This window comes from Accipiter gentilis, chromosome 22 (assembly GCF_929443795.1).
Source record: "Accipiter gentilis chromosome 22, bAccGen1.1, whole genome shotgun sequence".
Taxonomy (NCBI): Eukaryota; Metazoa; Chordata; class Aves; order Accipitriformes; family Accipitridae; genus Astur; species Astur gentilis.
The window spans coordinates 1,041,917-1,062,840 of NC_064901.1; the positions used below are offsets into that span (position 1 = coordinate 1,041,917).

At 38.3% G+C, this 20,924-nt stretch overlaps 1 protein-coding gene across 47 annotated transcripts in view; it reads right to left on the reverse strand.

Annotated features, from left to right (window-relative positions):
- The window catches only part of NRXN3 (neurexin 3), a 1,031,704-nt gene that overhangs the window by 117,966 nt on the left and 892,814 nt on the right, over positions 1-20,924 (reverse strand). For 33 of the 47 annotated variants that reach the window (XR_007509161.1, XR_007509160.1, XR_007509159.1 and 30 more), the window contains one exon: positions 3,139-3,228. The exons of the other annotated variants lie outside the window; for them this stretch is intronic. Coding sequence is in view for 29 of the 33 variants with exons in the window: in XM_049825573.1 (XP_049681530.1) it covers positions 3,139-3,228 (90 nt within the window). In the remaining 4 variants the exon portion in view is untranslated. The remainder of the gene's footprint in view (positions 1-3,138; positions 3,229-20,924) is intronic. 47 annotated transcript variants of the gene reach the window in all.

Consider the following 20,924-nt stretch of genomic DNA (forward strand, 5'->3'; position numbering starts at 1 on the left):
AAACTGAACACCAATTAACAATATCACAGAGAAATCTTAATGAAGTGTAACTTTTCTGTAACACCAGGAGAGATTTTGGGCCTGACTTTGCAAATCCTAATTCACACTAATAATTCTTGCTTCAAAAGTACAGTCACTCACATCAACAAGACTTCACATGTAAGTAAGAGAGATTTCAAGAATTAAGGACTTCCAGGATCAGTACATTTGAGGAGATGCTTCTGGGTCTTTATTAGCTCATCCAATTGCAGAATAGGTAACATCTGTGCCTTAGCAGACACCATGTACTCTCCTAAGGAAATCTGCTGGATTTATGACTACTTAATTTGAACAATTTAGGACTAATATTTCTTTTTTTACTCACATACATAATCTCAGTGAAGTTAATAGTGTTTAATGTTTTCTTATTACTCATATAATTTACGATTGTAAACCTGGGCTCTTCTTAGAAGTATTTTAAACCAATTTATAAAATTAAAAAAAACCCCAAACCCAGTTAACGATGCCGCTTCAGAAAGATGTTTTATTATATTTGTTTTCCAAGAATGAACTATTTCATTATTATGAATAATGTAACAGTGTTACCACAGGAAGACCAAATCTATGGGATTAAAAAATGTCAAGTGAAAAGTGTTTCATTTTACCTCACTCAAGCCAAGAACTCATATGGGCAAGACAGCTATTCTGTATGCTGTCTCTTTGATTAATCTATCTATTCCTCCATCCATCAGTTCATCTTGTTCCATTTTGATAGCAAGCTACCCTTTCACTCATCATCTTTATAAAGTCTTTTGACAGAAGGTTTTCATGTTACATTAATTGTTGGATGGATGACCAGATGGATGAGCAGGTTAGTGAACAGCTAGGTAAATTATTCATTCTTATTATTTTTTAATTTGAGTGGTACCCAAGTTGCTGAAAATGTCTATCTATTTCAGAATGAAGGAACAAAGCTATATTGTCTCAGGTGTTACACTGCACAATGTCATTCCCTAACACAAAATGTGAAGACTGAATTCCTTTCACTTTAGTAAAAACATGGCTCTACCCTTGTAGCCTAAAAACATCCAGTGCTTTGAGAGTGTCTGAATGCTCAAATATTGTCTCTTTTAGACCCTACTGCATGTGTGTTTGTCTTTTAACAAAGTATCAATATCCACAAAAGGTAGACTTCAGTTCAAAACTTCAGGATGGCTTACAAATGAAAGTGCCTTGGCATGCTTATAAGCTCAAACTTGGAGAAGCAGTGACATAAAATAAAAGATTTGGTGGAAAACCAAAAAGGAAAAAAAAACCAAACCAAAACCACAAAAGAAAACAAAGGTGGGTTTCTCAAGCACATGAACTGCATCAAGGAATTAGACATGCATCTGTTTTAACAAAATTGAGGCAATCATTGTCTTTAGTGTTAAAGGGACTTTAGAAATTCAAACTTACCAAAATTATCCTCTTTTTAGTGTTAAGCTTTATTTATTTGTTTTAGTTTGATCTTGTAAATTAACAGGGCAGCCCACTGAGACTCAATAAGCATTTTCTGTATACTTTTATCTTAAAATTTATTTACAATTTAGCTGAATTAACTGTTCCATAAAACCCTGGTAGTCACAAAATATTTCTGTTTTAGTTACATTAATATTTTTGTCTTACTTTCACAAATATTTTAGCTTTATTCACAAACATTACACCATTGTAGACCAAACCTGAAAAGTGGGCAACAGTGTCAGCTCTCATTGAAGTTAATGGGAACTGAGCAAGCACAACACTTTGCAGGATCAGACCCTTCACATAAAAATATTTTGAGTGTAGTTAGCCACATCCTTCATGACCTTAATTCAATTCATACTGGCTGAATCAGTTTAATTTAGCTGAGGACTGAAGTTTGAAATGGAATATAAATTATATTTTTCCAATCCTTCAAAACATTGTTTTTCCCTCATGGAAAATTTGTTAACAACCATAGTCTAAGTCAGCACAGAAAATGCGAGATATGAGTTCAAAGGTCACCCCCTTTTATCAGCAGTACTTTCTTAAAAGGAAACAAGAGAAGATCATGTTCTGCTTTTTCTAGACTTCAAGGTAAGGATTTAGTTACAGTGATTTTTTTTTTTTCTTTTTTTTTAAATACACAGTTAGTATAGAGGGAGAAGATCTTCCTGACTTAAGCTCTACTGTATTACCAAGAGCCCAGTCCAAACCCTGCTGAAATCAGTAAGAGTTATTCCGTTACCTTCAACAGAACCTTGGATTGGGCTCTATATCCAAGACTTTTTTCCCCCTCCAAATTCCTAATAAAAAACCATTTCTGTTTGGACACAAGTCCCATTTCAACAGGTCATGGAGTGTATGCAGAACTCTCACTTAAGGCAACCGGATTTATGCATGTTAACAAGTCTTTTGCTAAACTGAGGCCAATTATGCCAGGAAAACCCACAAAATTAAGTAGCACTGCCTGAGATTAAGTTAGGGAAGAATTTGACCCATAACTTGGACAAATGTATCATTTGAGTGTTCAAACTGTACTCCAGACATAGCATAACAGTGACAGAACAATCATCTTTCTCTGTCTCCCTTACTGTAGTTTAAATGAAAATGTTAAAAAATGTTTTCTTTACAACATTTTTTAAAATCATTTAATTATCTTAATACAATTAGGAAATACATAGCCATAGTGGCTAATTAGACTAATGAGAAAAAAGAAACTTACAGGAAGTGGTTTAACAAGTAGGTTTGAAAATTTGTTAAGAAAACTTTGATAATAAAGATATAAATGTAGTTTAAAACCAAATCAAAATAGGTAAATCATGCAGTGGTTAAATTGCCATAATACTGTTGTTGCTCTTCACTCTTCTTTGTTCTGGTTTTTTTTTAGAAAATGTCTCCTGAATTTTTGCTTGTTTGTTTGTCATTACTATGATAGCAATCTTAGAATTTCGTCCCTTTAACTGCATTTTAATAGCAATGTATTATAGCATGATTTATCAACATACGGCAGGTGGAAGCTGACACAAATTATAATGAAAATTAAAACAGTCATTTATGCAGCAGGCGATTATCATTTAAGAAACATTTATTTGCAGGCTTTAAAAATGAGGGTTTAGAATCAAATGGGTTTAAAATGAAAGTTTTAATAACTGTTACCTTTTTCCTGCAGCCACTCCTCTACGGGCCGGTTATATTTGAAGGGGATTTTCTGTTTTACCATTTGGAACCGTTCACTATCAGTGTTGCCTTTAAAGTTTAAAAAACAGCTTAAAAACAATCTGAAAAGTCAATGAAATAGTTAAAACATCCTAGAATTTTGGGGTTTTTTTTATGACCTTATTTAGCTATAAATAAATAAGTGTGTGTGTGAACATATGTATTTGAAAAGAGAGAGATTTATCTTTAGTAAAGTGGAGAATAGTTATACATCCAATTGCCTGAGGTTCTGGAAGGTCGAAGGAGTTAAATCCTATGAAAAAGATATCTCAGATTCTCCTCAGAGTATTTGTTTATCCAAATTGGTTAGAAGGCATGTGTAATTTGTCTGGGACATGAGACCTTGAGTGAACTCAGTGCCATGAGTTAAAACATTTTGATCAGACTCTACATCTGTACAAGGACATGGCACAATATGTCAGTCACACAAACACACAGTGAGTACTAGTACTTTGATAAACCTTCCTGCAGTAGTAAAAGACACGTTAGGACTAGAAACCCAGTAAACAGAAAAAAAGGAAGGAAGAAATTATAAGGAATCTATGCTGAAAGGATGTAATGGGAGTAGTTTTAAACAAACTAAGAGTGGGAAGATAGATAGGAAAAGGAAGTAAAATTTTAAAAGAGGGTGAGCTGTTCATTAAGGATACGTGAAGGCTTGTGTCCAGTTACCAAAGACTTGGGCCTGTTGCCAGAAAACAGAAGCTTATAAACTAATTTAAATGAAAGCAGAAATAATTACCCAAGATGTAAATTCTGGCAAGTGCACTTCCATTGTTCCATGTTGATGGATAATAGAATTATCCAGTAAAGTGTGTTATGGAGGAAAGCTCTTATCACTCGTGCAGTACAGAGAGGAATAGGATTCACATAAAGTCTTTGTCCAAATTCCCTGGCTACTGAAAAATTGTACAAGTCAGATGGGTTGGGCCAACTGCTAGTAGAAAGGAGCAGCTCACTTTGATGATGTTAGGAGTGACACTAAACAAGTGCCATCATTCTGCTTTTTCATTTTCTTCAGCTGTAGTCACTTTCTGAATCATTCTAGTTTTTCCTTCCTGTATTATTTTTATAAAAAATCTTCAGTTAGATAGGCATAAAAAGAGTGCATCTTTTACAAACTTCATTATAATACTGTAGAAAACAAGAGGAAGCCCCCACCTTATGAAGTAATGCTACCATAAACAGAAGTTCAGTAGGTCAGTAGTGCTTCAATACATGTTTTGAACAAATGGCAGTCCAAGAGTCAGCCACTGCTCTGCACAATTTGCAGTACTGCTTTTAAAATCCCATGTATAAATAACCTAAGGTGGCTTCATATTTGTTTGACTTTCTGAAACAGATGCTTGAATCTTTTTTCAATGTAAAGACACACCGAGGAAAAAAATATATATGACTAACAGCTGGCAAGATACTCCACCCAGTCAATAGCAGACACTTTCATACTGCAAGCAATATGACTTGGCAATATGACTGGTAAATCTTATGTGTTCAATAAACCTTACTGCCTAACCGTTGCTCAGAAATGCTGCCACTCTGTATGAGGTACCTGCTGACCATGGCTATCCTCTCCGGCATCATCTTGTTACTGCTGACTTTCTGGAACAGGTGAGAGGCACTATAGCAACACACTGGCTATAATCCCACAGGGATTCACGCGTAATAAAGCATGGACCTAATCTTAAGGGGTACTTGTGAAAATCATCATCTGTGTCTCTAAGTCCAGCGGTCAGGAAAACAGTGATTTGGGTTAATATTGCCAACTATAATGATGAACATTTAGGAGCCTTGCTGCTTATTTGGGGCAACAGGTAAAACAAAGCAAAAACATTTAAGAGCAGCTTTACTGGCCTGATTCCTTATCACCTTCCTGGAAAGTCATCTATTTTTTTCTTCCATGTAACAGATCCATTGTGGGAAACTGTTATTTCCCATTGTAGAAAGATCTAATTAAGCACTAGCTGACACACACTGATGTACCAGTTTCTCTGTCCCACCACACATGCCTGCCATGTACAGGCAGGTTACTTGGATAAACTAGAAGGAAAAGATATAATATTGGAAACACACTCTGCCAGTCATTTATTAAATAATATTAAACAATGTACCATGGTGGCTGGGAGTCACTCACAGACATTGTTATCTTTAAGTAGATTCCCAGCTCTCATAATTCATATCAGCATGACCAAAAAGTACCCATAGTCAGTTCTGTATTTCTAGAAATACAGATTCATAAACATAAAATTTGAATCATGTTCAGTGCAGGATCTAAGAAAAAAGTTGATAAAGAACAGCTGAGGTAATATAAACACCAAAAACCAACCAAACAAAACACCTAAAGCTAAAGGACAGAAATATTAACAAAACAATTATTTTTTATCTTTTTATTAATAATAAGCTGATGAGTAATGTAGGCTGGGCTCATGCAGGTCATTTGTTTTCCCAGTTTATTAACCTAAAAGATAGGTCCCTTTCCTGCAAGTTCTCCCATTTGTTTAAGCTTAGGGGAAGTTTATACTCACAGGACATGGAAGCAGACCTGCTGGTTTGGGGAGAACAGAAATAAAAGTAATTAAGTCAAGCTCACTACAAAAAATTTTTTTTTTTTTAAGATCAGTTAGCAAAGCATTCTGCTTATCCATTAGACCTTTTCTCAACACACTAATCCATGCTCTCCTTCATCAAACCAGCTAAATCTCATAAATGCTATCATTGAATTTATGCATCTCCTTCAGGATATTTTTGGTCTGTTGCAGTGTGCCTATTTTTCTCTGTGTAAGAAATGAGGACTAGGACCTGAAAGACTCTTAGGAGGTGTTTCAGTGGGACTTAAAGACCTAAATTTCTCTGTGAACTCCTAAATTTCTCTGTCAACCCAGAATTGAACACTTACAGAGAGTTTACTACTACATCTATATTGCATGTGATATAGAAAGATATGATTTCAGTAGAAATGGAGGTTATTCCCCACTTTATAGAGTATGTTCTGAGTAAGAATTTCTGGTTAGATGAGTGCACTGAAATCTTAATATTGATGGCCGAGAACATTTTCTATAGGGCCAAAGAAATTCTATAACACACTTTAATCAGAACAAAAAACTCCACTGGCTTCATTCGGTACATACATAAGCAATCTTTAACTGGCAGCAATGAGATTTTTTTCAGAATAAAGAATGATCCACAACAGTCCATAGGGACATGAGTCAGCCAGCGGCTGGCATGGAGCACTTCTTCCTCTGTGTGGAGGGCTGACCGTAGAAAGGAAAAAATGTTGTGGATTGAAATTTCTCATAAGTAGGGCATCTGACAAGAACAGGCCAGCAAGACTAAGGTAAAAAGGAAGTGGGACAATGAAAGAAGACATAACAGGGAAAAATGGGTTTCTTAAAATGCAGTCCTAGACCTTCAAGAAAGACAGAAATGACAACTATTCCCCACTACATCTTTAAAGACTTTTTTAAAAAATCAGGTTTAATTTAGTTTTAATATTATTCTTATTAGGCAGATATATTCAGCAAGATTAAAATACATATAAAAATCATACCTTGAAAAGCTACGAAAAATTGAAGGACATTAGAAAATTCAAATAGGTTTAAATTGCAACATTAATACCTGATCTATTCTTTTTTGTTTTGTTTTTAAATTTTATTTCAGTCATTAGTAAGAATGATTTTTAAAAACATGTGCATGAGAATGTGTTCACAGATATACCCAGTTATAACATTGAGTTAAAAAACAAGTTTTCCATTGTTAACCGCTTAGGATAGTCATTACATATCAATAAAACCATACAATTATTGAATTAATATTGACTTTGAGTTGTGCTTTAAAAAAATAAACACAGCGTTTTATATGAGAGTTCAAAAAGGAATTATCATGGTTTGCAACACGAAGTAACATAAGTTCAGCATGAAGTAAGCTCATTGGACCTCTGACAGCTGAGCCATGATGTGATTAAGGGGGATCCTTGCCCATCTTCATACACAAAAACTTTCAGTAACAGTCCTTTTGTGACCTCAATGCAATGCCTTTCTAACGCTGAATGATACATGTGTTCAAACAATCCCTTCACGCAACTAATCTAGATCCTCCCTTTTTTCTCTTTGAGTCCAGCTCTGATTCAAGGCTGCACTTCAGAAAAGGATACACAGGATAAAGATAGCCATTTAAATTTATTTTAGAATGTATGCTTAATGCCATAGTTCTTTTGCATTCATAATCAATGTGGGTCTCAAAGGTCTGCAGGATAGAATTTGTTATAGTAAAGTTGTGTGGATTGGTTTTGCTACTTGTGACTTACTAAATATTTTTCCTTCCATAGTTTCTCACTGCTTAAATGATAGTCAAGTACCAGTAGGAACTGCTCATTTGAAATAACTTTCCTCCTTTTTCCTTCATCTGCATAATAAGTTCATGTATATCAGTATGACTTATGATCTGCTTCATGACTTAGCTTCTTCTAAAGAACTGTACCTCAGAAATGCATTCCTTCACCTATTTTTTTCTCCTTTCTCATGCAAAATTCCAAAGCACAGCCAAATCCAGCTCTGTGAAGACTGGGATAAAACAAGCCTTTTATTTCATTTAGTACTCATGTATGATTAACAAAAATCCTGCTGCATCTCCTAGGTAGCACATAGACCTCAGTTTTCCAGCAAACTGATAAGCACCCAAGCTCTTATGACCTTAAGGATTTTAATGGTAACATTTTGAAATCTTCTGGATCCATGAATCTTGTTTAACCTGAATATTCAAAACATTTCAAATACCACAGACATTCCTGAGGACTAAATATTTTGCAGAGGAATCTGGCAGAAGAGCTCTATTTTTTGTTTTTCCCTCTTTCCCCCAAGAAACCCTGGCACCTCAGTCATAAAAATCGGAGCCTGCTGGTTAAATATGGTCGGTTGCCAGCCTTCTGTCTTTTTTCTGGACCCCTCTGTATGCCCGCTCTATGGACTATACAGATAAATAGATCAGATTCACTTCTAGCTTTAGCTCTTGATATCTTCAAATTAGATCAAACTAAAATGGGGAAAAAAATCAAAAGAATTTGCTTGTGCTAATCACTATTAGCAGTTCCTACAAGAAATGCTTTTGATACAGTGCAACAGTCCAGAGCGAGACAGTTTAAATTTGCTCACGGGCAAAGCAGAATTTTTCTTCCAAAGCCCTTCAATGTTGGATAATGTTTTGCTTTTCCATTTATGGTTCCTTTAAGAAAACAAACAATCTTCATTGCATTAAGCTTATTTCTAAACCAAAATGGATTCTTAAGCCAAAGGAAGTAAAAGAGCAATTGAAGCTCTGAAAAATGTTGTTTCTTGGCCTAGATACCAATCATGATGATTTACTGCCGCTTTGGTGTGAAAGAGAAAAGCTGAAAGGTTCCAGCAAATTGCACTGGGCAGAAAGAAAGTACTTGCTTCCAGGTGGAATATTAATCCAACCTGATGTGTTGTCAAGTCTGTGAAGATGCTAAAAAGAATACCATAAGAAAACACTCATCTGTCCTAAATTAATGCCAAAGGCTGTTTTATGAAGAGACACTACAAGCAGCAACATTTTCTTCATTGCTTATAAGTCTCTAAAAAAGAATGAGACATTTTATCTAACAAGCAGTTATTAAATGAAAGGCGATATGATGATACTAATGATTTAAGAAAACATTTTGATATCTGTGATCAAGGTTTAAACTGATTCCACCTCTCTTCGTATTGTAAATGGAATTTCAGTAGGAGAAGGGCTAGTAAATAGTGAGTGTTCGATAGCTTGGTTCACCCAGCGGCCTTTAATGCCAGGTCCTTTTGAGTTTTTATGGATGCCCGTAATCTCGCTAAGATTTACATACACTTGATTGACATCAGTAAGGGAGGGGGGCATGGTAGCCTGCTACAGCCTGCAAAGTTTACCTTTGGGGGCTAAATCCTCTACTAACATAAACTGACTCAGTTCAATTCAGCCCCAAAACTTTTCCAGAGCTGATGTTGTGTGCCCTGGAAAAGGAAACTCACATGCATCATGCAAAAGCTACCATTTTTCCCTAACATCTAATAAAGGGCACAAAGATTTCAGAAGTGTGTGATTGGTACACACTGAACCTCTTTAACCACTTCTGTTTTCAGGCAGCTGCACTTAAAAACTTACAGTATACTAACCTGTCCCATTTTCACATCTCCTTAAGTACATATTTTGTTCCAAATAATACAAAGTACAACCATCATTTGTTCACATTTTGTATTCAGCTAGGAACCTGAGATAAGCCTATTAGTCCTATATTTAGGACTAGAACCTTCTTCTTCTGTAAATCAGGAAGGAATAACAACATTACAAAAAGTTTTAGCATCAGGCCTGTTTATGTATAGCTGTTTATTTTGTCTCATTACCGTAAGACCATATTGTGGTTTATGTTATATAACATAGGGAATGTTTGCATTAAAATCAAAACATGTAAAAAATCTCTACTCACAGCAGTTTTTATAAAATGCTTGAAAAAAGTCCAAACCTGAAACCATAGATGTTGCTTATACAGAAATGGAACAGGAAGGCCATGGAACTAAACAAAATAATTATAAGGCAGGTGATGTAGCATCTTTCTAACTACCATAAACTTCCCCTCTACAAATTCTTGCAAAGCTTCAGTTTTGCCTTGTATAACAAGGGGTGCTATGGAAGATTAATTCAAGTTTGGGATTTTATTTCATTTGAGGGGATTGAAGAATAGTCAAGTCTTGACATTGTTTATCTTTGCTTCAGCTCTTGGATATTATGTTTTCCCCCCGTCTTCACTGTTCAATTAAGTTGCATCTTTTGCTATTGAATTCTCATTTTATTTCTTGTCCTCATTTTCCCTGTAATCCTGCATGCCCTTGACTTTATCTTCAATTCCCTCTGTTCACATTGTTTGCTGGGAGCCACACCTTTCCTTTCGTTCATCACACCGTGGACAGGAGTTAAAAGCTGACCTTCACACTGCAACTCTCCTCCGCTCACTGCCCTCATGACAAAAGACAACAAGGTCTCGGTAACAAAAGTACTAAAAATAGGAGAGAGAATTATCAAGCGAGACTACAACAGCAAAAGTTACTCAGGCAACTGGTGCTGTTTCTAAGTTTCTGCTCTCAACCAAAAGCCTTACGCTGCTGCCACTCTCTATTTTATCTTATCTTTTTTAGCCTAAAAACCCATAGGATCCTAATTCAAAGCAAAGCAGTATTCAGGCCAAAATAATTGGGAAATCCAGAGGCAAACTAGGAGATTAAGAGTTTAAATGTCTATCCAGAAGGTGCAGCTAACATGGACCACTGTGACATTAGTAAGACTAGGGAAAACTTTGAGAAGTCATCTAATTCAGCCCTCTGCCCCAGGACAAGATCAGCAACATTTTAACCTCCCTTAGATTCATCTTTCAATCCTGTCTTGGATGACTGAGAAAATGACTGCCTTACCCCAATAATCTAACGCAGAAGCGCAACAGGAGCAAAAAAAAAAAAGAAAACAGACTAGCAAAGGTGGAAGAAGGTTAATCAAACTTTTTCAAGCGTGCAGAAGAAAAAAAAAAGTTAGTCTTGTGAAAAATGTGATTCAGTTCTTATTTTATATGAGCAGATTATACTGAATCATTTCAGCCCTATAGAAGCTGGGGCAATGGGCATGAGATAAAAGCAGTCTGCTTTAGTTCTCTTTTGATTTACGTTGGAAAAGTGAACTAGTGTACAGTATAGAGAAAGCAGTTACCAGTTCAACCTTTTTACAGATAGGAAACAATTTGGGTGTCTACGTTATCAGATCTTTGAGATGTTTTTTAAGTAATGTGTAAATTCTTGGGTTTTTTTCACTGACCAGGTCTAAATTAAGCCCCATATCAGGCAGCCAAGGCTAAAGTGACTATTAAAGAACAACTGAAACTACATATTGATCTTTCCATTTTAAACAAGAACAAATTTCATTTTGCAGGAAGAGATATGAAATAGATGTCAGAATAAGACCCACTGCTACTGTCCCCACATCCCACTTCTTTGCTTCCTTTGGGAAAGGTCGGGATCTGATTTATATAGCCCAGTGGGAACAAGCAGCAATAAGCAAATGCCAAAACCACTTCTATTAAAGTCGCATTTATCTAGGGGTTGCTTATCTGTTTTGTGGATTATGCAAAGTCAGGGCAGAGAAGCACTGGATCTAGCATACATGTATTGGGCTAGGCATCAGAGCTACACAAGTGCAACTATTTTGCTTCCAGGACCAATGTGAGACTGAAAACAGAACAACTGCCTTTGCATGGTGCAGGATCTGCCGTAAGGCAACTTGTGGCCTTACACCTGCTTCATAAAGAGTCAGTGGCTCACTATCATACCCCTGGCAAACAAGAACACTCAGGTAGACAGCTAGCTTAGGTCTGACACAGCCAGCATGGAGGCAGCGCTAGAAAGAGCACTGATTCCTGCAAACAGCGCACAGCGCACTGAGCTGCCCGTTCAAGAAGGGCTCCTCTTTATGTTTATCAGGCATTACACCAAATCCAAGACTCCTTGTCGGAAGGTGCCGGCAGGCACTCCAGTATCTGTGTGGGAATCGGCTTAGTTCCAGCAGGACTTGCAGTCACTGCCTTGATGCTTGCTGGCAGTGATGGAGCTGAGTTGGCTCTGCCAGAAACCTTCAGATGTTTCTGGATCTCATTTACCTGTGCGTATATTATCAGGGTGATAATATGGGGTGCTGAATATACAACAAATAGAGAAAGCAGGTACAGTCCTCTCCCATGAATACAGTGACTATAGGGAGGCTGCTCAGTCAGTGTATGTAATGAGAGTAATGACAATAAAGCATTTAGTCAAATGTCACCAATGAGGACTGGAAAGCTAACCAGTTACAAATAACAGAAAGGCAAAAACCATAAGGAAAGGGGCAAGTTCTCTAGGGTGAGTGCCAGGAAATAACTAAAAGCAAGTAAGAAATTGATGAAAGAACAAGTTTATTAAGAAGCACTTCCTATCAAGATTACATATTAGACAGTGCTACAGTCTCCTCAGGGAAATTCCTGAATTATTTAAAATTTTACTTGATAAAGTGGTGAGGGATATCAGTTGATTACAGAATGGAATAATGAGACCAAACAGACCTTCCCCATCTCTAATTGCTACAAATTGGTGATCTTTGCCTCCTCTTGAAATCAATTCTTCTGTTTGCACCAGCTTAGAAAATGGAAAAGAGAATTTCAGGACCCTGTAGTGACCCAGCAAGCCTTCTCAAAGACAGGTGCCATTCACAAAGCCAAGCCATGAAGTAGAGGCACAGGAAACATCCATACAGTGAAAAAAAATCAGTACTGAGTAACACTGTGTCAGAAGTAAGGTAGACCCATGGGAAAAGGCACTTGCAGTTTCTGTAGATATATTCCTCCTACTCCAACCTTCTAAACCCATTTCTTTCTTGGAAGTGACTGAGTTTTGGAAATTGCTATGGAAATGCTAAGTAGTGAAGGGGTAAAATACCACTCAGTCTGCACACGACAGACTAGCATGCTGCATGAATCTCACTAATTCTGAATTTGTGGGGCTTAAGAAAAAAATACAAAATTTTTTGCAAGTCCAACACTGGAGTTTTCAGTCTCCAGGGTGCTCCAGGTACTCAGTAAATAGCAAAGATGTAAGTTCACTGACCCAGAAAGGTTTTCATACTCAGTGAATTGTAGAATATTTTCTATTTAAGTCCCAGAAGATAATGTAAATTGAGGCTTTATCCCCACTTTACTGACTGAAAAACTGAGCCACAGAGTAGTAAAAGCATTGCCCAAGACCACAGGGAATGGCATCTATAAAGCCAAGACTGGGATTCAGGAACTTCTGGCTCCTAGTTCCATGACCGGCCCTTTTCATTTCTGACCATCCTTTTACACAATTGCTCTGCTTCAGTCCACAGCATTGGATTTCAATTACTTTGTGCTTTCCAGTGCCTTTTAGTGAGCAGGGAGAAGGCTGACGCGGATGCATGAGCCCCTTCTGCCACTGCATGTCAGCTGTGTCAACCTGGGATTATAGCTGGCACTGTTCTTTCTGCAGGCAATAAGATCAGAACAGCACAAAGTTCTTGTTCAAGCCTCTGATCCCTCAGGCCAGATGTTTGTTTACTCACTTACTGCATGCGTGCGTGTGTGTGTGTGTGTATGAGAGAGACAGGGACAGAGGGAGAGCCAGAGAGGGAGAGAAGAAAGAGAACATATTATAACAACTCCATTTGACCAGGAAAACTGAAACAGAACTAAACCAGGAGAGAAACGTAACTACATTAATGTCTGGGAGTTCACTGCACTGTGCTGTCTAGCAGGATTCTTACTTTCCAGCAATCTTATTTAGCCTGATTCTCCATCTGAGAAATATTTCTCCATCTCTCTCTGCAGTACTTTATACAGCTACATTTTATGTATCATCAGATGACTGAAACAATAGTAATTCATCTTACTCCAGTAAAGGAGAAATTTCTCAGCAATTTTTGGTGATAATGCTTATGCTTGGTACCTGGACATTCATACAATCATGGACCAGTGAACGCAAACAGGTGAGAACAGCTCTTAATATGTGAGCATTCAGGTAGTTAGGATAAGCACACTTATGTGAGCAGCTGTATACTTTAGCCTGGAATTGTTAGCAAGACCAAGCTATCAGGATACACCTACATCTCTTAGTGTGCAATTACTATTCATGGAAAATGCCGTGGTGATGATTTTAGCAAGAAGCGTGCTGGATGTCAAAGAGATACAAGGAAGAAATGCATGGCTTGGATCCCTGTCTGAATGCAATACACATGTTTTGCACCATAGTATCTCAGAGACAGGGACTTAAAGGCCTGTAGTGAGTAAAAGAATGTAATCCCAATATTTAGGGAAATCCCTCGGCCCAGGGTTCTTATATTAGATACAAGAAGGGTGAGAACAACTAGGTAGAAAGATGCATCAGTGCCCCATGGATACTGTATTTTGGCATACCTTAAGTCATCATTCTTACATAGAGCAAGCCTAGGATTGGGGAATCATAAAGCTCATCTCTTCATGAGTTACACTACATGCCATACTACCCTTGTCAAAGGTTAACACAACTTTTCATAAGCATTCACTCTGTGTTACAAGAATTTCTCTTACAAAGAATCCTAGTCTGTAGGACTAGGCTAAGAGGAAAGAGCTGAGATTTGAGAATCAAGATCATCAGTGGAAAGAGAATCAGGACACTAAACTGCCTAGGTTTTGTTTTGTCTTGGTTTAAATTTGGCTGAGCAATGTGCTCACAATACAGCAGAGTAACTTCTATCAAGTTGCAGCTGGAGAGGGAGTGGGAGTATTTCCACATGATCATGTCTCCCTGAATGAATTAATGAGGGAAAAAAGAAAGCATTTGCTTTTCAACAGAGTAATACAAACTTAATGACTGTAGACGTGACACAAACATGTACAGCTTATGTGACCTCATATTTCAGGTCACAAACTAAGCATTATAGTAGGACAAATTTTTTTAGAAGGACATCTTTTGGGGCATATTTTTGTTGTTGCCATAGTGGGTTACTGTAATTCTCTGAAGCATCAGACACTTGGATGCTGTCCAGCTCAAGAAGCTGATTAGATGAATGAACAAAGAGGCTCTGGAAGGACAGAATAGAAACCATCCCAAATCCAGGACCATTGGACAGAAGTGTCATTTTGACCATTAAAGCAAATTTTCTTCTGATGTATTTGGTATTCACCTGTAGATTTGACATATTGGACATCTAGTCTGATTCAGGAAGATGTAAGAATGATGCTACTCTAATTCAACTAACAGCATGCAGCAGTATAATACATATCTCTTCTTTTGGACAGCAACAACAAAAAGTTTCCCTCAAATTGTCAGTACTTTCTGATAATATTTCCTTTATCCAGGTTATAAACAAGATAAAGTATTTTGGCTAAATTAAAACTAGTATTGCCTCTGTGGCATGTATTCGCATGTTAGAACAACCTTTTACGTGACTGTTACATAGCAGTAATAGAGACTGCTACATAAGAATGCTTCTTATCCCTTCTCCCCTCTTTCCCACAGCTCAACAACTATCTGTGGGATCCTAGGTGGGAATTAGATGGTCATGGCTACTTGCATGAAAATACTATTCTGTGTGTGTCCTTCCTTAGGTAAACTCCTTCTTGCAATCCTATTGCTGTTAAATAATACTGTACTGTTTGTCCTGCCTGGTTACCTTACACATCTTCATAAAACCCCATGCGTTTCCCTCTTTCTTAATGCCAAGCTGACAGAAACGCTGGTGCTTGCCAGACTACCACTCACATGCGCTTAAGGTATTTGGTGACTGCAACTCAAGCAGACTATTGAATGCAGCATGCCGTAAGAGCCTGGATCAGTCTGGGGAAATGAAACTTTGAGAGGAAGAATGAGTACTGGAAGCCGCAATGGAGTCACTTTTTTCTTTTTTTCTCTGTCTTTCCTCTCCTCTGTCCTCAAAGACAGAATTGGAAGACAGACAAGCCCTAAAGCACTTCCATGCAACTGTTGGGGATAGGGGCAAAATGGAAATGAACCACAGCATCATACATCCCATGGGAAAGCAAAACACGAAGTACATAGAAGTTAAACTGTGAGCACAGTGGCAACATTTACGTAACTTTTTTATCACGTCAGATCCTATCCCATCATCCAGTATGGATGCACATGCATTAACATGGGTGTTTTTGCACAGATTCCAAAGTATGTTTGTCTGCTGGTGACTTAATGTGTGTAGGTTTATATCTCAGTGGATACAGGGGACCAAAACTGAGTGTTCATATCATGTAGCCATATTTATCTGTTTTCCAACCTTATAAATATATTATAGATGTTATGGCCCTGCAGTGACAAGCTACAATCAATTCTTGATTTCATCAACTTGTCATGCTTTAATCATCCCTCTTGGCAGATCTTTCAACATATGTCACAGTACCTCCTTCAAAATGTGCTTCTCAAATGCTGTTTTATTAACCCTGTCTTTTTATATGTTTTAGCTCATTATAAAATGCAGTAAATCTGTCAAAGGCACTTTACATGCCATCACCAATTCATGCTGATAGGAAGCATCTGAGAGCTCATTTAAGTCCCACAAAATGAGCACAATATGAAAAATCAAACCCCACAAACAAGTGTATGACAAGAACCCTGGGGATCACGTTCAGCCCACAGGGCTAATCAAAATTCAGTGCTCTTGTTCCCAACTCATTACCCACTCACAAGGGCATTTGGATAGGAAAATATTAAGACCACAGTGGGACCTGGCAGTACCACAAAGAAATCCCTTCAGCTTGCACATCAAGCAATGGGAGTTATTAATGACTCCAAGCAGTCAAGCACAAGATCCCTGTGCCTCTTCATGGAGGCAAATGGATTCAGCCAAGCTTCTTACTGTTATCTTCGTTTCAGAAGCAAAGCTTCAGAAGTGAGAAGGAGATCATAACGGCCTCGAGTCTGAAAGAGGAAAGGGATTGCTAAAGGGGCACAAGAAGGCAGAAATCAGATTTGGAGTTGGGGGGGAGGGTGGAAAGAAGAGGGAATGAGGAGATGCCAAAATCACTCTGGAAGAGACAGAGAGAATTTGGGGGAGGAGGAGCCAGGCTCTGCAAAGCACAGAGAACTAGTTATTTCCTCTAATAAGGCTCAGCTACCAAACATTTGGAAATCACTGAAGTAGTACAACATGAGCCATGCAGGGGTATTGTGCAGGGATAAGTACAAACTTAGAAAGGAAGAACTTGTTGCAATGACTCAGACACCCCAGTTAGTTCTGCTTTTGAGTTTTCCTTGTTAGTTTCCCAACCAGCATTAGACTCTGCATTACTGAGCTCATGAGAACTTATAATCACAATACTGCATACTATTTACAGTATCAGAGCACGTCAGCTGAAGAAAGGATATGTAGACTTCTCTTAAATCCTCCAGTGATGCTAGCATTAGATCATCCAAACTTACCTTCTCCTTCTTGACTAATGCATTCTAAATTAAATAAAGTGAAGTTGGGAGAGGTAATATCCCATTAGGCTAATTGATAACAGTTAAAAAATACAGACAAGCTTTGAGAAACACAAGACCGTAAAAAAATTACGGAGGGAGAAAATTAAAATGTCACTGATGAAAAAAATCAAGAAGAACTTATATATCCAGAAATGAGGCTTCTTTTTTCAACTGTATTGGACTGATTCATAAAGACTATCTGTCTTCAGTAATCCTGCCTTGGTTGTAACTGAAGACTACTACAGGTGTAACACGCTATTCCTCTGTAATTAAGGCACTCATTTCCTAGAAGATCAGTGTTAACCCTGTTTCAAAACCAGGAGGGTTAAGTTACCCTTGTTCAGATGGTCAGCACGTAGCAAAACAAAGAGCACGGAAAAGCTGGCTCAGTCCCCCGCTTTGCTCTTGGGAAATCTACTGTCTCCCCATATTCAAGTGTAAAGACAGTGAGATGAACCCCAGCCAGCATGTGCAAAGAATCTGGATGCAACCTTGTGAGACCTCCTGTTTCAAGGACAAGATGGGGACTAATATAAAATCAGCAGCAATGGCTGCTCTATGTTTTACATCAAACAAATCCCTGCTAAATTTTGTCTTTAACAAATACAACAATCGCTGCATTATCTGAGGAAATTCGTCATCATAACAAGCTCTTGTGTGTTTTGTGTAATTCCTTTACAAATAACCTTGAGCCTTGTGTATGTCCTCTTAATATCTCAGGAGAGGATCTCACTTTCTCCTCCTCTCTTCCTCTCCTGCCTGCATCCTTCTCCCCCCCGCCCCCCCAATTATCTCTTGCTGTCTTCTGGGTGGTTATGTTTAATCTCAGGATTAGGCAGAAGCCTGCAGTTTGCCTTGAACAGCTTATCAGCTTCCAAGAGACATTTACTGGGAGAGAAAGACTCCAGTTTTGATAGCAGTAATTGTATTTAGCTTGTAAGATACAAGGCTATTTATCTCACGGCTGGGAAATCACAGAGGGAGAGAAGGAAAATGTTGCTGATAAAAACTAAATAAACCCAGAAAGAATGAAGAAAAGAAAAGAAAAGAAAAGAAAAGAAAAGAAAAGAAAAGAAAAGAAAAGAAAAGAAAAGAAAAGAAAAGAAAAGAAAAGAAAAGAAAAGAAAAGAAAAGAAAAGAAAAGAAAAGAAAAGAAAAGAAAAGAAAAGAAAAGAAAAGAAAAGAAAAGAAAAGAAAAGAGCACCCTTCTCAAATTCCCTCCAGTAGAGGGATGAGGTGGGAAATGGACTTCATTGAACAAAAAGATCATGACACTTGTGGAAGGAGATTGAAAATATCAAGGGAAAGTTGATAAATGGCTTGAATAGGACAAGAAATAACCTGTTTCAAAACAGACTATGAACTCCAGTTCAGTAGTCACAATTGTGTAAAACTCAGGGAATTTGATTTGTAGAGATGGGTATAACCATTTTTAGAGATACTGAGTACCAACACTCCATTTAAAGACAGCTGGAGCTGTAAACACCCACATATCTGAAAATGAAATCTGTTTTTTGTTTTTCACAGAAACTTACAATAGCGCCCATCATGGGTTGTGGGGTGTCATACAACACTTAATATTTAAACCAACTTCAGTTTCCTTGCTTATTAAATGCCCTTTCCATTTTACATTTACAGTATTCAGACTGCTCTCCCCAAAACAGCTCTGTGCTCCATTTCTCCCACCCCAGAAGTCCTGTAAAATCCCTGATGCTGACTTAACTCAGGTTCTGTTTGGCCTACTGTACTACTGCGTTTTTAAAATGCCTACAATACTTCTGGGTGGGTATTAAAGAAAAAAAAAAAAGAGGATCTAGATATTTTCAATCTTATTAGGCTGCAACCGATATTCTAATTTGGTACAACCCAAAGAACACGCAAGCATGGCAGAGTTAGCATCATCCCACTGAGAAATACTCAGCACTTTGTTAAAGTATTCAATGGTCTTCAACAGCAATACACGCACACACATTTCAATTTGTAGCCTTTTAGTCACAGAAGACTTTTAGTAAAAGAAGGAAAAGACGGAACCATGCATATCATTCAAGCATATCAAAAGGGGCAGACCAACATAAATATTTCAGCTGTTTCCACCACCATAATTTCTTCTCTACAGGTAAAACAGATGAGATGAGACATACAGTATCTATTAAAACTATAATATATATAGATGTTGTATAAAATTTCAGCTGTCCTGAAACAAACTTCTTGGAAATTTTCTCAAAGATGGGAGGTCATAAGGAAGAAAAAACTTTAGAAAAACTGAGAGTCACGAGATTTTTTTCTAGAGCTTGTGTCTCATCACCTTTCACTTAAATATAAAACCATAACCTTTACCAAACATTCTCTATTACTCTAGGAGTTAGTCAGGATAGGATAGGATAGGATGGAATGGAATGCAATGGAATAATTTTCAGTTGGAAGGGACCTACAAGGATCATCTAGTCCAACTGCCTGACCACGTCAGGGCTGTCCAAAAGTTAAAGCACGTTATTAAGGGCATTGTCCAAACGCCTCTTAAACGCTGAGAGGCATGAGGCCTGCCAACCACCTCTCTAGGAAGCCTGTTCCAGTGTTTGACCACTCCCTCTGTAAAGAAATGCTTCCTCATGTCGAGTCTGAACCTCCCCTGGTGCAGCTTTGAACCATTCCCACATGTCCTATCACTGGATCCCAGGGAGAAGAGATCAGCACCTCCCTCTCTACTTCCCCTCCTCAGGAAGCTGTAGAGAGGAACGAGGTCGCCTCTCAGCCTACTTTTCTCCAAACTGGACAACCCCAAAGTCCTTAGCCACTCCCCATAGGACCTGCCTTCCAGCCCTTTCACCAGCTTTCTTGCTCTCCTCGGGACACATTCAAGGACCTTCACATCGTTCTCAAACTGTGGGGCCCAGAACTGCACACAGTATTCAAGGTGCGGCCGCACCAACACTGTATACAGCCAGATAATCACCTCTTTTGACCTGCTGGTTATACTGTGTTTGGTGCACCCCAGAACGCAGTTTGCCCTCTTGGGGTGCAAAGGCCACACAGCGGACTTGCACTGAGCCTGCTGTCGACCAGCACCCCCAGATCCCTTTCCGCAGGGCTCATCTCCAGCCGCTCCTCTCCCAGTTTATCCTTGTGCCCAGCATTACTCCATCCTAGGTGTAGGATGCGGCATCTGGACTTGTTAAATTTCACCCCATTAATCATAGCCCAATGCTTCAATCTATCTAGATCCCTCTGCAAGGCCTCTCATCTCTCAAGAGAGTCAACAGCACCTCCCAGTTTGGTACTGTCAGCAAACTTGCTAATGGTGCATTCAACTCCTGCATCCACATCATTGATAAGTACATTGAACAGAACTAGCCCTAGAATTGAACCCTCAGGAACACCACTGGTGACTGGTCACCAGCCAGATGTAGCCCCATTCACCACAACCCTTTGAGCCCTGCCATTCAGCCTTTTCTTTACCTAGCTCCCTGTGTGCCAGCTCATCCCACATTTGGGCGACTTGTCCAGAAGGATATTGTGAGGGATAGCATCAAAAGCCTTACTAAAATCCAGAAAAACTACATCCACCACCTTTCCTTCATCCCCTAGGTGGGTGACCTTATAATAGAAGGATATCAGATTAGTTAAACAGGACTTTCCCTTTGTGAACCCATGTTAACCGTGCCTGATGATTGCATTATTTTTCAAATGCCTTTCAATAGCACCGAGTCT